Source organism: Aethalodelphis obliquidens, unplaced genomic scaffold (genome assembly GCF_003676395.1).
Source record: "Aethalodelphis obliquidens isolate GAN/ISIS:26980383/991018 unplaced genomic scaffold, ASM367639v1 scaffold8, whole genome shotgun sequence".
Classification (NCBI taxonomy): domain Eukaryota; kingdom Metazoa; phylum Chordata; class Mammalia; order Artiodactyla; family Delphinidae; genus Aethalodelphis; species Aethalodelphis obliquidens.
Genome location: NW_020837952.1, coordinates 824,298 through 843,996, shown reverse-complemented (window position 1 = coordinate 843,996; position 19,699 = coordinate 824,298). Strand labels below are relative to the sequence as shown.

The 19,699-nt window shown below is 49.8% G+C and overlaps 1 protein-coding gene across 7 annotated transcripts in view; it reads right to left on the bottom strand.

Moving 5' to 3' along the window:
- Positions 1 to 716: 716 nt before the first annotated feature.
- Positions 717 to 19,699, bottom strand: part of PFKM (phosphofructokinase, muscle) — a 42,618-nt gene continuing 23,635 nt past the window's right edge. For 6 of the 7 annotated variants that reach the window (XM_027106070.1, XM_027106076.1, XM_027106073.1 and 3 more), the window contains 21 exons: positions 15,341 to 15,414; positions 14,410 to 14,487; positions 12,600 to 12,789; positions 12,206 to 12,371; positions 11,396 to 11,440; positions 10,868 to 10,976; positions 10,660 to 10,755; positions 10,305 to 10,397; positions 9,597 to 9,722; positions 8,450 to 8,514; positions 7,882 to 7,945; positions 6,985 to 7,134; positions 5,820 to 5,890; positions 5,380 to 5,467; positions 5,146 to 5,298; positions 4,485 to 4,649; positions 3,445 to 3,506; positions 3,110 to 3,221; positions 1,692 to 1,791; positions 1,507 to 1,612; positions 717 to 1,265 (listed from right to left, as the gene is read on the bottom strand). In XM_027106070.1, coding sequence (XP_026961871.1) covers positions 1,121 to 1,265; positions 1,507 to 1,612; positions 1,692 to 1,791; positions 3,110 to 3,221; positions 3,445 to 3,506; positions 4,485 to 4,649; positions 5,146 to 5,298; positions 5,380 to 5,467; positions 5,820 to 5,890; positions 6,985 to 7,134; positions 7,882 to 7,945; positions 8,450 to 8,514; positions 9,597 to 9,722; positions 10,305 to 10,397; positions 10,660 to 10,755; positions 10,868 to 10,976; positions 11,396 to 11,440; positions 12,206 to 12,371; positions 12,600 to 12,789; positions 14,410 to 14,487; positions 15,341 to 15,414 — 2,258 coding nt within the window. In that variant the 3' untranslated portion in view covers positions 717 to 1,120. The remainder of the gene's footprint in view (positions 1,266 to 1,506; positions 1,613 to 1,691; positions 1,792 to 3,109; positions 3,222 to 3,444; positions 3,507 to 4,484; positions 4,650 to 5,145; positions 5,299 to 5,379; positions 5,468 to 5,819; positions 5,891 to 6,984; positions 7,135 to 7,881; positions 7,946 to 8,449; positions 8,515 to 9,596; positions 9,723 to 10,304; positions 10,398 to 10,659; positions 10,756 to 10,867; positions 10,977 to 11,395; positions 11,441 to 12,205; positions 12,372 to 12,599; positions 12,790 to 14,409; positions 14,488 to 15,340; positions 15,415 to 19,699) is intronic. The other variant, XM_027106074.1, reaches the window with a different exon arrangement.

The window sequence follows — 19,699 nt, the reverse complement described above, 5'->3', positions numbered from 1 at the left end:
AGGAAACTGTGTAGGTTGGGAGGAATATGTACGCTTGTGCCAAGAGCCAGGATCTGATTATTGGAGACTAATCTCAAGCCTGGCATTGACAGGGAAGCATCCTATCAACTGGGGGAACAGTCTGTAGTCCCAATCCTAAGAACCAACTGTATTACATGGATACTTGCTAATGAGGCAGTATGGGACAGAAAACAAATTGAGCTGAATAAGAACTGACAATTTTCCTAATCAGTATTTCAACCAACCCACCAAACTAGGTCCAGGACTGGGTGTCTCTATTTCCCAGGCATTCAGGATGTACATGTCTCCCCACCGATGGTGTCTGGCTTTCATCGAGGAAGGAGCACAGGGGAAAAGTTGAGAAGGAAGAACCCTGTATTGTCAGAGGAAGAGTAGAGATTGGGGGATGGCTGGAAAATAGCAACGCTGGGTAATGGGTAGATGATCAAGAGGTGAAACACAACTTCATGCTTAAGGAAGACGGGAGCATCCTGTTGGCTGCAGAGGATGCAGGAGGGACTAGTTGCGGGATGAGGATAAGGACAGTGTCCTGTGTTTTAGGACCCTGTGTACAGAGTCAAGAGATGTCCAAGAACAGAGAGAAGTACATGGGGTTAGCGCATGGGCTGCATTTTCCTAGGTGTCCGCTGGGCAGAATCTGGTGCTTGAGGCTGACAGGAATGCACTTGTGAAGATGATAACAGGAGAACCAAAAGCACAGTGACCAGTTGGCATTTATTAGTGTAGTTATGGTTTGTCACTGTCGTAAATGTAGTAGAGGAACCAAGACTTTGTTATCACAAAGAAATAAATAAAGCTTATTTTTAGGAAAATTCTAACCGAGTAACTGAAATCGAGCAGTAGCACTAGAGGAGCCCAGCCTCGTGTGACACATGAAGCTGGGGTAGAAGTCAGGATAAATTCTAACTACAAGGAGCTTACGCTTACTTGCCCCCTGCCCCAGCTCCCTGGCCAGAGCTGACCATGGCTGCAGTTACAGAATAAAAGGAAACCTAATTGAAAGTGAGCTGAGCTGCAACACTGGAGAATGCATGGACTTGGATCTATCAGGGTGAGCTGACCATGATCAGACGATCCGTTCCTCTCACTGCAAAGAGGTTTAGATGGCAGCTTCTCCGGACCGCTTCCGACTGACGTGCTCGAAGTGGGCGTGCTCTGAGGTATCCAAGTCAATCTCATACTTGGCTAGGATTTTGAGGATGGGCCTCAGCTTCAGCCACCACTGTTCCTTGGGGATGCGGTGCCTACAGAGGAACGAGGTAGATGATGATTTACTCTTTAGCACCCCAGTCAACTTCCATCAGAGCCTATGGGAAGAAGCTGAGCAGAAGAGGCTGGATTTGGGGCCTGGGCAGCAGATCTGAAGTAAGTACGACTACAGGTGTTACTCCTAAAAGAAAAGGACTGAAGAAGGTGAGTAGCTTGGGAAGGGTAGATCTCGAAACTACCGGGGAGGGAACCACCGCAGGAGGTAGAGGTACTCACTCAAAATCTGTCTGTTCCTTCAGCTCAGCCACGGGTTGAAAGACCAGGGCCCTCTTACGCATCCCCAGAACACAGCCCGAGTCTGGGGTATTGGCAAAGATCCGCCCTGCAACAGGGATGGTCAGTCAGCTTCTATACTGGGAACCAGCTTCTAGGAAGGGGGCTCACCCTCTTACCCCACCTACCATTACGGTAACTCTCTTTGATTTTCCCAGACATCCAGTTCATAGCCTTTGCACCCATCTTAGTGGCAAAATTCCTGTCAAATGGAGTTGGGCTCCCACCCTGGAAAAAGAATCATAAAAATTACACGGGGAAGGACTCTAATGAAGTGGCAGAGAGATGGGAATACACAGAGGAAAGTTTATAACCAGAAAGAGGAATCCGGAAGTCTAACTGTGAAAGGAAATCCTGAAGCAGGGCCGGGAGCCAGGGCAAGCTGGCCTGGTGTATTTGGCCGTTCACCAGACTTCAGAGTAACTAATCAGTACAAGGGGATGACTGGTCTCACAGTCGCCTCTTCCAGCTCCGTAGCTGCATGACCCTGTTCATTTCCTTCTAGTCTTACTGGCCATTCAGTCAATTCCCTGCCCCTCATTAGCTTAGCAGCTTCTGTCAGTCACCATCATCGATGACACAAGTGTTCCTTGTGACCCAATTTGGATGCTCTTGGTAGCACCTCAGAATAATATAAAACATGGTGCAGAGTTTCTCTGAACAAAGCAGAAGTGGGAAAATGGGAAGGAAGGAAAAACAGAAAATAGGTCGTCATACTTTATCCAATAGTACCCCATTCCTGCAGGAGCTGCTAAGCCCATTCAAACTGAGATAATGTGAATTCATCTGTGGGTATAGAAAGGTCAAAGGTCAATGCTTAAGAGGCATCTGTGGGGACATTTGGGATGGGGTAGGCCTCAGACCACTAGTATCATCTGTGAGTGAGGCCTGCCTTGGGTGGGGATTGAATGTGGGTGATAGAAAGGGATTCCTTTCCCCTTGAAACTCCAGAGATGGAGCCCAACCCTAGCAAGGTGCCTGTACTCATCTCACAGGTTCCCCACAAAAGGCAGCATGCTATGGTGGCGAGAGCACTGGACCAGCTCATTTTGACCTCATTCCAGCTTGACTAGTGGCCCTGAAAAAAGCAGTTCTCCTCTGTGGCCTCATTTTCTTCATCTGAACCAGTGGTTCTCAACTGGAGACGATTCGGCCCCCCAGGGGACATATGGTAATGTCTAGAGACATTTTTTCAGTCGTACAAGTGAGGAGGGTGTGCTACTGGCATCTAGTGAGTAAGAGTACAGGGATGCTGCTAAGTAAGCAATCCTACACCACACAGAACCACCACAAAGAATTTTCCAGCTCAAAATGGCAAGAGTGCCAAGGTTGAGAAACCCTGCCCTGAATAAAGAGGACGAACCACAGAATGTCTAAGGCCATTTCCAAGGTAAAGATTTCTGATTCTGTGACTGTAAAAGCCTGCAGGCCCACGCTCTGTGGCAGCCCCGATAGCCTCCAGCGGGTCGCAGTCTACTGGGAGATTCAGTGACTGTTGGGGGTTATTTATGGCTGTCTGGTGACGGGCATGGCGTGTCTTCCGCACCTGCTGCATGTGGCCGAGCACATTCTTCCTGCTGTCGAAGATGCCCTTCCCCTCCTCAGAGTACAAGTTGAAGATGAAGTCAGTGGTATAGTTCTCATTGCACTTCTCATTCCTGCAGGAGAGACCGAAGCCTGTGCCGGGCGTTGTCCCCCTCCCTCCACCCGCCTTCTGCCTTGGTCAGCTTTGCCCTTCCCGGTTCCATCTACCCCCGTGGCCAGGCGCTCTCCATTTGTATCCAGACTCCTCAGGGTGTCCCAGCCACGGATGCAGTCTGACTAGGGCCAAAGCCTGACTATTGCTTCTCTTCACTTAGGAGCAAACCGGGGATGAGGTACCTTAACACCAGTCCCCTCTTCACAGTTGTTTTCATCTTTTGTACCAGATGTTCCACATTCACCTGAAAATGAAACAGAAAATCCAAAGCCCGGCTGAGAGTGGATCCGGCTGGGCAGGCTCATAGATCCCTTCTTCCCCTCCAGGCATCTGCAGGAGGGAGAGGGACAGGAAGAGGGCTATTTACAGCCCAGGGCCTGAACCGTGCCTAAGCCCTTTAAGAAGGTCAGTGCAGACTGAAATTAAGACTCCAGATGCGACAGGCAGAACAGGCAGAGGGAAAGTTGGACAAAGCGTGGCAACTGTCAGTTTTCGGCTCCTTCAGGGGTTTCCAGTTCTCCCTCCCTCAGAGGGCTGACCCTGCTCTCCGTGTAGGTCTCTAAACGGGTTGCGTCCGGGTCCGTGTACAGCAGTGATTCACCCAGAAGCAGTCGCTTCATTGGGCTTTGAGTTGGGGGTGAAGGAGGGAAAAGGTCACCCTCCACTGCGGGCAGGGGTTGGCTGGGCCCTTGGATTAGGGAGTTCCCTCAGCCGGCGGCCCTCCACTTTGTGGCTCTTTTTCCTTCCAATGAACGGGGATCTTGGAAAACGAGGATCATAAAGGTATCCCCTCAAAAAATGGAATGAGGACTCCGGTTTGGTAGCAGGGGAAATCTGGTGGGGGTGGGGGGTGGGCGTGTGACTTTCTCAGTCAGTTAAACCACCTACTCAAAGTTTAGAAAGGTTTTGTAACCTCACTAAACCTTTCTGATCTGTAATATGGAGATAATAGCTCCCTTGCATGTCTGTTATGAAAATAAAATGCAAAAACGCACGTAAAGTGCTTAGCTGCATACCACCCTTCAAACAAATGCTCCGGCAACAGGAGCAGCGGCCACGTACAGGAGGTTACACCAGAGAACGCCTGCCCGGTGCTCCTTCCAGGACTCCACACAGACCACACATCAGCTCTGTCCTCGCCTTGGGCTCTCACAGCTTAGGTCGCCACGGGGACAGTGGGGAGAGACTGGGGCGGGGAGAGGGGCTCTGGGTGGCCGTCTACCTGCAGGTCTCGAATGGTGAAGGGCTCCTCAAAAATATAGGCAGCATCGGCCCCGGCTGCCAGGCCCGCCATGGTGGCCAGGTAGCCGCAGTAGCCACCCATAGTTTCAATGATAAACACCCGGCGCTTGGTGCCTGCCGCTGACTGCTTGATGCGGTCACAGGTCTGCAAAGACAACAGGTCATAGAAAGACACGGTCAGGGGTGTGATTCTTGTCACTTTGCTGGCCCCTGCCATCACCGAACTCTGGAGCGACATCCTCCCCAGGCCAGCGGGGCCCCTACGCCTCATCGAGTGCTTGCCTTCCGGGACGGCAGGCACGTCTGCTAAGCACAGTGTGGAACTCCTCCCCTGGAAGGAAGCTGTCCCTACCCCTCCTGTTGCTCGGAGTCGGGGAACTAGGCTGTAGGACCTCAGAAAGGAAAAATCATTGGATATGCAGAGTACAGACGCCTTTCTAGGTGACAGGACTCACAAGGCGTGGAGGATGGACACCATATGCACGGTTAAAGGCAGTGTGTGTAAATGCCGGGGCTTGAAGAAGCATTCTTCTAACACTGTGACTTGGTTGATACAAAACAAGTGGCTCACTTTCTAGGCCCAGACTCGGTCCAGGGATTAGAGTCCTGGCCAGAGGCTGGGAAGCAGTGGTGGCCCTCACCATGCAGATGGTGTTGAGAGCCGTGTCGGTCCCCACGCTGAAGTCCGAGCCGGGCACGTTGTTGGAGACCGTGGCAGGGATGACCACAAACGGGATGCAGAGCTCGTCATACTGCTTCCTGCCCTCCATCAGCTCTAGGCCCCCCGTGTAAGCCTGAGAAGACGAGAGCAGCGGGGGCGGGAATGAGGGGAGAGGGAAGGTGGGGGCGGGGGGAACGGGGGTGGGGGCACTCACCTCAAAGCCCCCGATGATGACAAGGCCCTGAATGTTGAACTTGGTGATGTTGGCACTGATCTGTTCGAAGCTCTTCTTGGGTAGAGTTCTAGTTGATTGGGGCAGGGGGAGGGGAATAGAATTTGGGGAAGAGACAGCAAAATTGAAGGAGAGAAACGCTAGAGTTAGAAGGCACTTTGTTTATAGTTTCTTAACTTGTGCCCCCTTCCCTTCCCCACTTTCTCATCCCCGTCCGAGGATACACGCTGGGGCTCTGAGTTGCCAGAGATGCTAAGAGATGTCTGGATTGGCTCGTCTGCCCCCATGAGGCAACTGTGAGCTTGTGGGGAGCGGACCCAGAGACAGCACTGGTAAGGCAGAGCCCGACTGGATGCACTGACGCCCGCGTGCCGAGGCCCGCCTTTCAGGGCGACGAGGAGGCGCTCCTGTAATGCACTGACCTTTTAGTTCCAAGTTTAGAACCACCTTGGCCAGTCCAGCCCCCAACATAGCTCCAGCCAGCCTCCTCGATCTGCAGGGAAAGGTTGCACAGGTCCGCACGGTGGCCTGACACAACTCCTTCAGCTCTGACCCCGCCCCTACACCCACCCGCCCGGACAGAGGAACGCCAGGCACCAGCTTTTCCCACCTCACTCAACTTCCTCCCCTTTCTGCTCGTTCACAAATCTTAAGCGCCTTAGATTACGCCAGGCCCTGTGCTGAACTCTGGGACAGAGAATTAAATCAGACGCGTTGTTTGCAAAGGGTTCATTTCAGCGGCCTGTTCCCACTGCCCTAAAATTAAATACAGTAGTCCCCCTTTATCTGTGATTCCACTTGCCAAGCTTTCAGTTACCTGTGGTCAATCTCAGTCCAAAAATATTAAATGGAAAATTCCAGAAATAAACAATTCACAGGTTTTAAATTGCATGCTGTTCTGAGTGGTGTGATGAAATCTTGCACCATCCCACCCAAGACGTGGGTCATCCTTTTGCCCGGTGTGTCCACGATGTATATGCCACCCACCCGTTAGTACAGAAAAAACACATAGTATACAGCTGACCCCAAACAGCATGGGGGTCGGGTGCCAAGCCTCTGCGCAGTCAAAAGTACACGTGTAACTTGACAGTCAGCTCTCACATCCACCGCTCTGCACTCGTGGATCCAACCAACCCCGGATCATATAGTACTGCAGTATTTGCCACTGAAAAGTTCTGGGGACTTCCCTGGCGGTCCAGTGGTTAGGACTCGGTGCTCTCACTGCCGTGGGCCCAGGTTCAGGTCAGGGAACTAAGATCGCACAAGCCGTGCAGCATGGCCCCGCCCCCACCAAAAAAAAAAAAATTCTGCATGTAAGTGGGCCCATGCAGTTCAAACCCGAGTTGTTCCAGGATCAGCTGTACCTGGGGTTCGGTGCTATAGTGCTTTCAGGCATCCACTGGGGATGTGCCCCCAGCAGATAAGGGGGGACTACTGTATCTACTTCTGCTTGAACCCCAAGAGGAGAAAAAGGCAGTGAGGGATGGGGGAAGGTAAGAGAACAGGCAGGTCAGCCACTACACTTATCCTCTGCACCACTGCTCCTTGGCCCCAAAGTAAGCGCCCTCCTTCCTTGTATCCCTGTACCTGACCCTTGGCCAGGCCCTCGAAGCCGTCGTGTACAACCAGCACTCGGTTGCCCTGGATGAGACCGATTCTCACGGTGGAGCGGACGGCGGCATTCATGCCTGCGGCCGGGGCCCCCACGTTCATCACGGCCACTGTGTAAGAGCCACTCTGGAGAAGGAAGCAGAGGGGGAAAGGGGAAAGAGGGGACAGCAGTGGGGTGGGGGGACAGGTCAGTGAGGGGAGCTACACTCTGAGCCCCTTATGGTCCTGACAGCACACCCCTCCCCCAGGGAACGCCAGCACAGCCTGTCCCCTCCCCCATACGAGGGAAGCAAAAGTCTTCATCACAGATCAATAAATAAAGCTGTGCTCCCTGATCCCAGGTATCACTGCAAAATGAATAGGAGACCCTCCAGAGCAGTGTTTCCCAAAGTGGGATCCTTGGACCACCTGCTGTATCAGATCCACCCAGCGAGCTTGTTAACTCTGCATATTCCTGACCCTACCCCCATCTGAATCCCCTCTTGGCGGGGGGGAATATGCATGTTTAATAAGCAACCCAGATAATTCTGGTATATGGTAAATATTAAGAACCACTACACCAATGGAAGAGGTGGCTCAAATACACTTAGATGTGATTATTCCAGATTTGCCCAGAGAAAATAATACATGAGCCTTCTTTCCCATTCCTTGCATGCTATCTTGTCAGCCTTAAACTGGATGTGGGTCTTGGCTCAGAGACCTTCAGGGCACTCTAAGAACATGGGCTTATATCTGGGTGACTGAGAGAAAATTATCTTAGTGGGGTCTAGGACTCAGCACTGAAGATTACAGGCGGGCAAAGAAGTAGGTTGTGTGGATTGAGGGTAGCACTTCATAATGGGAGAATAAGGGAAGAGAGCAACTTGCCAGTACCTTAGATACTGGGGGTCTGACATGAGCCAGAAGCTTGTATACCTCCCAGTTGTTCATGAAGCTCCTAAAAAAGTACAGAGAGAGAGAGAGAGAGAGGGAGAGGAGAGAGGGAGGGAGGGAGAGAGGGGTGGTGTCTCCAGGCCATTCCCCAAGGCCAGCAGCCAAGGGGATCTGGTCTGAAGTTTTGCTCCCAGCGTGAAGTTCCACAGGGCAAACCTCTAAGGACATAACTGGGGCCGAGCAGGGCTTGGGCGGGGCTGCAAAGAGGCCACTAACCCACCAAACACTCCCTGAGCACTCTTCCCCCCTCGCCTAGAGAAACTTATGATCTAGCTGGGTCCACATATAGAAATGACAGACTATGGAAGGCTAAGGCCAGGGAGAGAATCCCTGGGCTGAACTGAGCCACCTGGTCATCTCACAACTAATTCTCAGAAGAAACTGCTGCAGAGACAATAAGAGGAGGAGAAAGCAGAAGCTCCTATTTGGGGTCTGGAGCTACGTCGATTTTGGGCTTCATTCTGGCATCTGATTTCTGTAGCTAGTGAGCTCCTGGTCATTTCCTCACCGGCCTCTCAGCTTCAAGGCTTCATCAAATCTCTTCTCTTCCATGGCCTTGGTCACATCTTTGGTCTGAGGGAGAAGCACAGCAACAGTCAGACTCTAGCAGCGCTGGATTCCCATCCCACACTGAGACCCTGCTCATCTCTGGGCTTGTGACTGGATCCTGCCCATCCTGTACCCCACCTTTTCTATGCCCCCCAAACTTTCTTAGAAGAAGTATCTTTGTTTTTCCTTAATTTTCTGAGTAATGAGCAGCAAAAGAAAAGGGCTGGTTCTATGCTCTATTTATTCGAAGATGGGCAGAGTGGAGGAGTACACACAGATAAGATAGCATCCTCCTCCATTCCACACCCAGGGCCCCAGCCTCAGAGTAGCCTCTAAACTAATGACTAAATAAAACGATCCTGCAGATAACCAGTTAGGAGGAAAGGCTGATCCCTGCCATGTGCTTCCCAACTACTGCTTTCTGCTCTGCGAGCCACAACTTCAGCTTGGGGCTTTTAGAGATATGGTTCCAGGCAAGGCTGGAGCCTGTCTGGGCTGTAGGTCATTAGGACTCCTAAGTCTCAGAGAGAAGCAGCCAGGAGACGGAGAGCCAGCCCTGAGAATCAACCGGACACCTGAGCTTCCAGCCGCAGCATCTGCCCTGTGGTATCAGAGGAGCGATTCCTCCGTAACTAGAGCCACCACTTCCTGAGCACTCAGCATCTTCCAGACCATTTACATGTCTTCTCTCCAGTCCTTATACTCACCCTCGAGGTGAGTGTTTCTTAGTAACCTCATGTTGGTTCAGAGAAACATGTTCAAGGGAGAAATCAGAGAGAGGGATAAGCTACCCAGCCAGACCTTAATAGTATTCCCCTGCTTTTAATAAGTGTGGAGAGAGACTGCATGGGTCTCATTACTAGGTAGGATGCAGAGTTTCGCATCTTCTTTAGCGACATCTGGAGGATGGGAAAACTGAGGCTTAGCTAGAGAGGTGACAGCTCCTGCACAAAGCCCATCGTCTGCCTTCCCCACACGCCTCTCCCTGTGCTGCGCCACCTCTCCACCTGCCCCCGCCCTGGGAGCCTCGGCAGCTACTCCCTTTCCCCATTAGCTCAGAGACGGGTTTGGGAATGGCAGGAAGGCAGGCTGGGGTCAGTACTCACCACCTGGACACATTCCATGAGGGGCAGGCGCACAGCCTGGTTACCAGAGAGGCTCACCACACAGGCTGGGGTGTCCGGGGTCCCCTCCAAGAGTGCCATCACCGCTTCCACACCCATCCTGCTGCCCTGCAGGGAGCAAAGACAGTCTGGTTCAAGCCTCCCCATCTAGTCTTGGCCTAGAGAACCTGGGCATTCAAGGCCCTTTCCAAATCACGAGTTGAGTTCCGCATTTAAGGACTGTGGCCAAGAACTCACTGGGCTTTACCTCCTGACCCAGATTTTGTCTAAAGCTTGATGACTCTTCATCCTTTTGCCACCTGAACCCCAAGGATTCCACCTGGTTCCAGAGAAACATATCCACTATAGTAATCAAGGGGATTACTGGGGCTGAATAATATTCCCTTCCTGATGAAAGTAGGATAAGAGGGTACAAACTGAGTATCTGAGGTTAGATCTAATACTTTCACTCATGCTCAAAGCTCTAAGATATCAGACCTTAGGGGAGCATATCGTTTCCCAACATTTTCTGCAACAAAAGAGAACTCTTGAGCACATGGGAATGGGTCAAGGGCCACTGCAGTCCAGAGTCTGGTAGCAGGGTGGCATGAGCAACGGTTGAAGCCCCTGTGCTGGTGAAGCACTGTCCTGCTGGGAAAGGACAGCAGGTTGAGGGTTCTATGGTGAGGACCCCAGAGCCCCATGACTTACCAGGATTCTGTCAAAGGCCGACGGTGTCCCGCCCCGCTGCACATGCCCCAAGACGGTGACCCGGGTATCATATCCCAGACGCTTGACCACCAGCTGAAGGGATCAAGGGAGGGGCAGAGAGAGATACAGAGTCAAGGACCTAGACCTAAAGTCAAGGTCCCTAAACAAGCAGGGACCTAGATAAACCAAGGATGACTTAGCCTCTTATCTTGTAATGATTCCTAGGTGGGAGGAAACCAGGGGGCAGGAAAGCTGGGGAGAGACATGCAGGACTCAGGGGAGACTCAGAAACCACCAGGCAGTGGGGCCAGGATGGGTAAGGCGTCAAGGCCTCTCTGGCTCCTTTCATACTAACATTTTTGATGTCTTCTGAGCTGATTGGTTTCCCGTTTCTGTCAATCGCACCCTCAGCCACAATGATGATGTTGAGACGAGAACCACGGTTCCTGGTCTGGTCAAGAACAAAGGAAAAAATGGTCAGTGTTATGAAACTGCTGGACAGGAAAGGGATCAGCAGCAGAGCAGGGCGAGGGGTTTCAAAGGGCGAAATAAGGCGCCGGTACCTCGCTGAGCCGGCGACACAGGTGCTCCTCCCAGTCATCATCTGGCGGACACTCAGGAATAAACACCCAGTCGGCCCCACAGGACAGAGAGGTGACAAGGGCCAGGTATCTGAGACAAGAGGCAGAAGCGTCGCGCCAGGAGCTACCCTCCACCAACAGCCTCTCCCGTTCCTGACAAGGCCTAGTCCCATAGCCACTGAAAGGTCTGAGGAGCCCGTTTCATTCTTGGGGTGAGGGGAAGAGCCCCACTGGTTCCGCTAATCAGCGGGATTCTGTCCCTGAAGAGCCCCTCTATCCATGCTCACCTGCCACAGCGGCTCCCCATCTCAGAGCGCTGTCTGCTTTTTCACACGCGCATGTGTGGGATGTAAGGGAGGCTGGGTGGAGACGGGGAAAGGCAGCCACCCCAAGAGGAGTGTGTACACCTCCAATCTGCCACCACTGGGAGGCCTCCCTGGACTCCCCGGGGAAGAGGAAAGGGCTATTGCCTGGTCCATGGCATAAACGAGTCAAGGTGGGGGATCTTACCCACAGTGCCGGCCCATCACTTCTAACACAAACGTCCTCTGGTGGCTGTAAGAGACAGACATAGGGCTTGCACAGTCCAAGCGGCCCTACGGCCAGGACCAAGCCCCCACCCACACTGAGGCCAAGGAACCTCTCGGCAAGATGCATTTACGCCGTGGGCTTTCTAGCAGGTCTCCTGAGACACTTGGAAGACGCAGGGTAAACACTTTAGCCACAGGGTGTCCCAGGCCTGAGAAAACACCACAGAAAAAGGTGACAGTACTGAGGCTCTGTGCCTGGGAAGGAGGGGGCCTGGGAAGGGAAGGAGCGAAGGGAAAAGAATCGGAGGGAGGACTCCACTAACCTTGAATCCTCCAGGACCAACCTGCAGGAGACTGTCACCCGCCCCGCCCTCCCGTTCTCCTGCACTGCTTCCCGAGTCCCTGCCCTTCTGAGCAGCGGCGTAATGGCCACTACTATCTCTGTGACACGGTTGGAAAGGTTTGGGGCTCCCTGGATTTGTCTCAGTCTGGAGACAAATCATTTAGACAAATCATTTTTAATCATTTAGGAGACCCCACAGGTATTAAAGACCTCAGAGCGACACATTTGGACAGTGGGTAGATAGTGGCCAGAGGCAAGTCTTATGGCATCTATAGAGCAGTGCAATTCAGTGCTCTAGGGATAATTTTTAGTTAAAAACAACGTTCTGGTCCCAGAAAACTGGTCACTGTAGTCACCATAGCTCAAGCACTTTCATCTTCTCTAGTCCCCAGCTGGCTGGTCTGTCCCAGCGCCACCCTCCCACGCCTCCTCCCACTGGGCCCTCACCTCTGAGCGGTAGTGGTGATGGCATCTACAATCTCTATGATCCGGTGCAGGGCAGAGTCAGTGCCAATGGTCATGTCAGTGCCGCAAAAGTCGTTGTCAATTGAGCCAACCAGACCCACAATGTTCAGGTACCTGGACTTTGCAGCCTCCTCCGCTGTGATCTTACCTGACAAGGGGAAGCAAAGCAGGAGGCACTGGGTGAGGTCCCTGGCATGCTAGGGAGCAGGTGACTGGAGAGGAAAGGGGCTGCAGCCAATGGCAGCTGTTGACAATGGCAGATAAAAGAGGGCAAAGACGGCCCTCTGTGTCTGGGCAACAATTTTCTTCCATGGGAGGGAAAGGCGTGTGTGTGTGCCCATACGCAGAAACCACACTCACGAGAGCAACGTCTCACCTGATTTCTGGAGGTCGCTCAACAAGTCACTCCACTCAGAGCGGAAGGTGTCGGCCCCGGTGAGGCTGCCGTCACCCCCAATGACGCACAGGTTGGTGATCCCGCGCTTCACCAGGTTGTGGGCAGCTCGGAGCCGGCCCTCTCGTTCCCGAAAGTCCTTGCACCGGGCGCTTCCAATCACCGTGCCTCCCTTTGGGGAAGAGGTGGGAGTCAGCTCCCCAGGTGACGTGGCCAAATTTGGGCTCAACACGCTGAGATTGCCCTATCCCAACGCTGTGACGGGCTGGCATCACCACGTGGCTCCCTAGGAAGTCCCCTGACATCCTGAACAGTCACTGGCCCCTTCTTTCGTGTGTGTGTGGTTTTAAAGTTTTATTCTTCATGAAAAGGATGAATGAAGTTCACATGAGTTTCAAATTCCGGAGTCACGAATACTGATGTTTAACTCTGTTGTCTGAGGGTACGTGACTGTACAAGCTTAGCTATTAATAGAAGACATGCGAGTCTTGATTGCCTCAGACACGTTTCTACTTCATCTGCCTAACTCCTCTGACTGCATTCAAGATTGTTCACTTTATCTTAATTTTCAGCTTGGTTTGCATGGGCCTACCCAGAGCTTTCCCTGTTTTTAACCTCCTTGTAGTTCACTGAGTTGGTTTTTGTTTTGTTTTGTTCTGTTTCTGGCCCCTTCTAAAGGAAGGCGAGATGGTGCTGGCTGAAGTATCACAGGGTCATTCCCATGTTCTGCTACACTTCTTAGAAGACTGCTAAGATGGGCCCATTCCACTGAAGGCTTTGTCACTGTGACTGTCCTAAAGAGAATTAGGAATACACACGTATCTGTAGGCTTCTGAAATAATCTCCATCTTTCTCATCTTACACGTGTAAGAAGCAGCAGCAGTGACTTCAACAGGGACAAGGCGCCGCTAATCCTTTCCCCTTTGCGCCTGGGGATCTGTGTGCTAGTGGGAGGAGCCACAAGACCCAGGCATTCACAGGAAAAACTGCTCTGAATATGGAAAGCCCTAAATCCCCAGGAGCTTGTAGACACCCCAAGAGAGGAAAGTACACTTAGGGTTTTCACAAATCATATGAACTCCTGGCATCCATGACTTCAGGGGTATTGATGGAGAATCCTGGCTCATTCTCAGACCGCTTTATGAAGGCACCATTGCCTGTATAAAACCTTCACAAAGTGCTGCTCATTAAATTTCTTCCCATGGATTTTTTTTTAGGGGATTGAGGTAAAGAATGAGGATACAAATGTAATGTGCAGATTTTTCAGTAAATCAGAAGATGAGTATAGAATGACGTAGAGAAAGTAGCAAAAAGGGCTGTGGATACAATAGAAATCATCTTAGATTCTTCTTTAAACTCTAAAACGCTCTCTCGGTTCCTTCCTTCCTTAAAAGGTCTGGTATCAGGTCACCTCATCGTCATCACATGAGGACTGGCAAACTTCAGCTCTACTCTGGCTCTGGCTCCAGTCCTCTGGTGAGGTTATTTTCAGGGCCTGACCTTCCCTGTGAGTAGGACCTGTTACGTGCCAGTTCCTCAAGTCTTGCCTCTGACCTTTCTATAAAGAGCAAAGTGTCCTGTGATCACACCCCCAATCCTCCATCCCGCCCCAGGAAACCAGGGTGATGTTTTCAAATGTAAAGAGTAAAGGACAAACATAGCCCCTCTCTGGTCACAGAATCCCTTCTTATCAAACCGCATGGCAGGGAATTCAGGAAACCACGAGCCCCAATCCAAGTAGGGGTGAGACAAGAACAGGACAAACACGGGACAGGAATCCTCTGGAACATACCAGCTGAAGCATCATCGAAACACTCTCCCAGGTGGCTTCCCTGATGTTATCTCCACCATCCACCAGGCCTTGATAACCCTGTGGGGTACATTACACCCATTCAGCCTCTGTTAGGCTTCCCCCAAACCCCCAGGATTAAGACCAAGTCCCTGGGAAGAGGTTCTCTGAGAATCAAGTCACCCATCCCGCCTCCCATTACTGACGCCTGGGTGCTCCTGAGAATAACACAGTCCAAGGAAGGAGACGTCAGCTTTTTCAATACCCTCTTCTAGTTTCTCTCATTCTCTAAACATCAGAATGCTCTTCCTAATATTTGATCTTGATTCCTCTTATTTTTGGTTCATCCCATTTCCTCCCAGGGGAACTAGATGACAGATGGTTTTGATAACCAAAAATGGAGGAAGAAAAGAAGGGTACGTTGGAAGGAGAAAGGGAGATAAATGTGACTTGAAAAGATAAGAGACTATAACGTTTGAGAGAAGAAAGGCAGACAGACCTTATGGAAAGAAGAGTGGATAAAGGATGAGAGGAAAAGGAGAGGAGGGAACCAAAGAGGACTTAGAACCTCAGAAAGTAAGGCAAACTGCAGAAACACAGTGGGACTCTAGGGCTCTGTCTCTCCTAGGGCTCTGTCTCTGGATGTATTGAATTTGCTGTGAAATACTAATGCATTTCACCTTCTCTTGGGGGAAGTAAAGGGAGGACAGAGCTACTTCTTACTTTAAATCGAATAGGCAACACGAGGACCCAGCCTGCAGATCCCTGGGACCCACCGTCATTACTGGAGCCCCGAGTGGGGAGGGGTGACTTGTGAAGACAGGGAACCAAGACTAACCAGACACAGCAACGTAACTGGGAGGTAAGGAAAGAGGGTGGGGAGGGGGAGGAGAAACCAGAGAAGGAATAATGGGGAGCAGAGCAGAGAACCAACCTCATGGACAAAGAAGACACGGGCACCAGTATAGATGCCAACTCGAACCACAGCCCTGACAGCAGCATTCATACCTGCAAGGAGGAAAGTGTCAGAGAGAGGTTATCCTAAGAAACGCAGCCCTGGACTCTAGGATCTGAGACAGTCCTTTTCTAAGGCTTTTCTCTGAATCTAGAATCCTCTCATCCAATTCTTCTGGCCTCACCACTAAAGCTGAATTACTTCATTCAATGTTAATATAGCACAAGTTACCTCCATTCCTCTCCCCTCCCCCCCCCAAACCCCATCTTTCCTAAGACCTTTCCTTGCCAGGGCAATCTGGGGGATAATAATCCTGAATGCTTATTGTGGGGCTAGATGCTGCTAGATGCTTGTCGATCGCCAACTCATTTAATCCTATCCACAGCTCTGGAGTTGCCTCCATTCTACAGATTTGGAAACTGAAGTTCAAAGAGGTCGAGGTCACAGAGCTGGGACGAGCTCAGCTTTTAATCCAAATCCTAAATGTCTCAACCAACACTGCTGACCTCCATGCTAATCCCAATGTCTGTACGAGGCTTTTCCTTGCCTTCTGCATTGAATCTAGGTATCCAGCTTGTATAGGCTTTTCAGGACAAAGACATGGCTCTCTGGGGCTCAGTGACCTGACCATTCACAAGCTGTTCTTGAGCACAACAATTACTGGCTGGCAGATTCTCCCAGTCTCCACACACACACACAGCTTTTTAGTGTCATTGAGTTGGTGTATGTTCCAGTGTGCACCACACACAGATTCTCTGGCTCCCAAACTACCAGAAGAGGTTGTGACCGAGTGTGCAGACAGAATTTGTGGAGGCTCTATGCTCTCCTTCTCCCGCACTGATCTTCTCCTGTGACCCTGTGTGTAACATGTGTATGAGGAACTTACAAATCACACTGCCAATTATTCTGTTTCCACTGGGAGAAACAGTTAGGGATGAAACAGAGAGGAGAGCCTTTCCTCCTTTTCCCATGTGAGTACCATCCTTCTCCAAGTAGCTACTCAATGACAAGAACTCTCTCCCAAGAGTGTGGGGAGGAGCTGACCTGTCTCAACACACAACACATAGTTGTGAAGACCTCCACGGTAGAAACGATGCCACTGCTTACTGTGCTCAGCACAGCCTCACTGGTGAGACGTTCCTGGGTCTTGATCCTGGCAACCCTGTCTTACCTTGTAATGTGAGGAGGCGATGCTGCGATGGATCAGCTTCCTGTGAACCACTTTAATCACCCTCCCTCAGATACCCCTGTATACATTACACATTTTTTGTTTCAATCTAAAATCTATTCATAGGGTCCTTAACCCTGCCTGGGGAAATATCATATACCAGTGAGCACTAGAGAAGTCAGTAACTGGAAAAGTCTGCAGCAGCAGACTAAAATCCATGACAAACTACTGCATTATCCAAAGCTATCTGGAATGGAATGGAATCAAAGACCAGAATGTCTGTTTGGGGGGTTGGTTTGTTTGCAGGCTGACAAAGGTTGGTATTACATGGCGACAAGCTCCAAATTAAATTGAAGGTTCATTCACTTACTGAACAAATATTTATTAAATACCTCTCATGCTCCTGACACTATGTAGGCACTGGGTACGCATCACGGAATGATAGAGAGTCTGGGGATACAAAGATAAAGGACTCAGGAATGGTCCTCAAGACTTGGGAAGAATTATAGTGTTATTCCAAATTGGATCCATATGGAGGGGATTTGTACAAAGTGCAGGGGGGACAAGGAAAAGGAACATCTACGCTGCCAGGAGGAAGCTGGGGAAGGTGATACAGAAAACACAGCATTTGTCCTGAGGCCTAAAGGATAATTTCCTTTCAAATCTTTTTGCTAGGTGGATGAATTTGGGGAGCGTGTTATAGACAGGAGGAATAGCACAAATAAAGGTTGAGGGTCAAGAAATAACCTTAGGAAATTCAGTATTATGAAGAATGAAATGTAAAATGATGGCGAGATGAAGCTACACAGATGGGCAGGCACCTGTGTGCCCAGCGAGGAAGTCTGGCTTTTATTCTGAAGGCCAGGGCTTGACTGGGGATCCATGGGTGATAGTTTCAGGGAATCCATGAACCCCATGAAACTATATGAAAATCTTTGTGGGCACAGGCATTTTTTTTGGGAGAAGGTTCACAACTTTCATTTGCTTCTTTTTTTTTTTTTTTTTTGGCCGCACCGCATGGCATGCGGGATCCTAGTTCCCCGCCGGACCTGGGATCAAACCTGCAGCCCCTTCAGTAGAAGTATGGAGTCTTAACCACTGGACCACCAGGGAAGTCCCTCACTTGATTCTTAAAGGGGTCTGTAACCTTAAAAAAAAGTTGCAAGCAACAGAGAATCTTTGAAGAACTTTGAGAGCGGTGGGACATGATGAGATTTAAGTATCAGAAAGATCACTCTGGCAGCAATGTGAAAGACAGAATGAAAGAGGTGACACTAGGGTTAGATGGCAGCCTAGACAAAAACGATGAGGGCCTAGACTGGGAGAGTGGCATTTAGGACAAAACAGAGATACTGGACAAGAGATGCCTAGGAAACAGAAGCAACAGGACTTCCATCTAATCGGCCATGTGATTAGATTTCAAGGTGTTGGAGAGGAAGGAGGAGATGTCCCGTGACTGGCTTAGGCCACGGGGAAAACGGTGGTGCAGTTAACTGAGCAGAGGTGGCTTTTGGTTCGGGAAGGTAGGGGTGGGGGTGATAATTATATTTGGATCTGTTGAGTTTGAAGTTCTTGTGGAACATCGATGTGGACTTGGAAGAGACTGTCTCAAGAAAATATGTAAAATTAGAAGGGAAAAGGGCAAAGAACGGAACCCTGAGGAAAACCAACATTGAAGGAATGGGCAGAGAAAGAGGAGTTCCATGATGAAAACTAACACTAACACTAACTAACACTAAACTAAAACTAAAACTAACATGATGAAAACTAACAGGGGTTCCATGATGAAAATTAACTAGCAAGAAAGGCAAGAGGAGAACCAGGACTTAGCAATGTCTTGGAAGCCAAAGGAGACAGTTTCAAGAAGTGGGAACATTGCCAAATGCATCTGATAATTGATCTAAGGTGAGGACGAGAAGGTTGGGCTTGCCAACAAGAGGTCATTGGTGAGCAATGATGTCAAAACTTACCTCATACAGAGTAACGTAAGTCAGAAAGAGAAAAACAGATACTGTATGCTAACACATATATATGGAATCTTAGAAAAGAAAAAAAGAAGGTTCTGAAGAACCTAGGGGCAGGACAGGAATAAAGACGCAGACATAGAGAATGGACTTGAAGACACAGGGAGGGGGAAGGGTAAGCTGGGACGAAGTGAAGAGAGTGGCATGGACATATATACACTACTAAACGTAAAATAGATAGCTAGTGGGAAGCAGCCGCATAGCACAGGGAGATCAGCTCCGTGCTTTGTGATGACCTAGCAGGGTGGGATAGGGAGGATGGGAGGGAGACGCAAGAGGGAGGGGATATGGGGATATATGTATATGTATAGCTGATTCACTTTGTTATAAAGCAGAAACTAACACACCATTGTAAAGCAATTATACTCCAATAAAGATGTTAAAAAAAAAAAAAACTTACTTATGACATCACTAAGGCAAAGCCCCATGAAGTCTAGAAGTCTAATTGAAGGACTTAAACGAATCAAAACAAAAATCTGTAAAGGAAGGGGGCTTCTCAGAAGCTTTAGGAAAAGCCTGTGTGTATGAAAAGGTTAGAGTCAACACAAAGCCATCAGTGCTTTAGGAAAGATGAATAAACTCAACTTAAAAAGATCAGAACAGATAGAAATTATTGTTTGTTTATTTATTTTCTAGACTTTCCCAAGGCCTATGGAATTCTCTTTCGGATACCTGGAGTCCCGGAGTATATATCTGTAATCTTAAGAAGTAAGGAAAAAACCTTCTGAAACATATAGGCTGGAATGCTGTTTCCTGCTCCGGAGGTGAGCAAGAGTAGGGGAGAAAACATTTAAGGAAAACAAATCACTTAAAAGGTTTTAAGTGTAAAGCAAACAACAGATGGTGGACAGGAAATATCCAAATCCATTGGGCAGAAGAGAAATCCCATAAGAAGATTCTCTTTTCTCCTCCCTCTGCCTTCTCACTTCAACCGTATCAACCTCCAGAGGTCATCCTTCCTGCCTCTGAATTGGATATCTGAGTGTTTCCCTAGAAATCGAGTTTTAGGACCCCTTTTGTGCCTCTGTGCCTGTGTCTCAAACCCCTAGTTCCCTAGAAATCACAGACTGGGCTGTATAGATAGCTTACACTAGAAAGTCCCAGCAATTCTTTTTTTTTTTTTTTTTTTTTTTTTTTTTTTTTTTT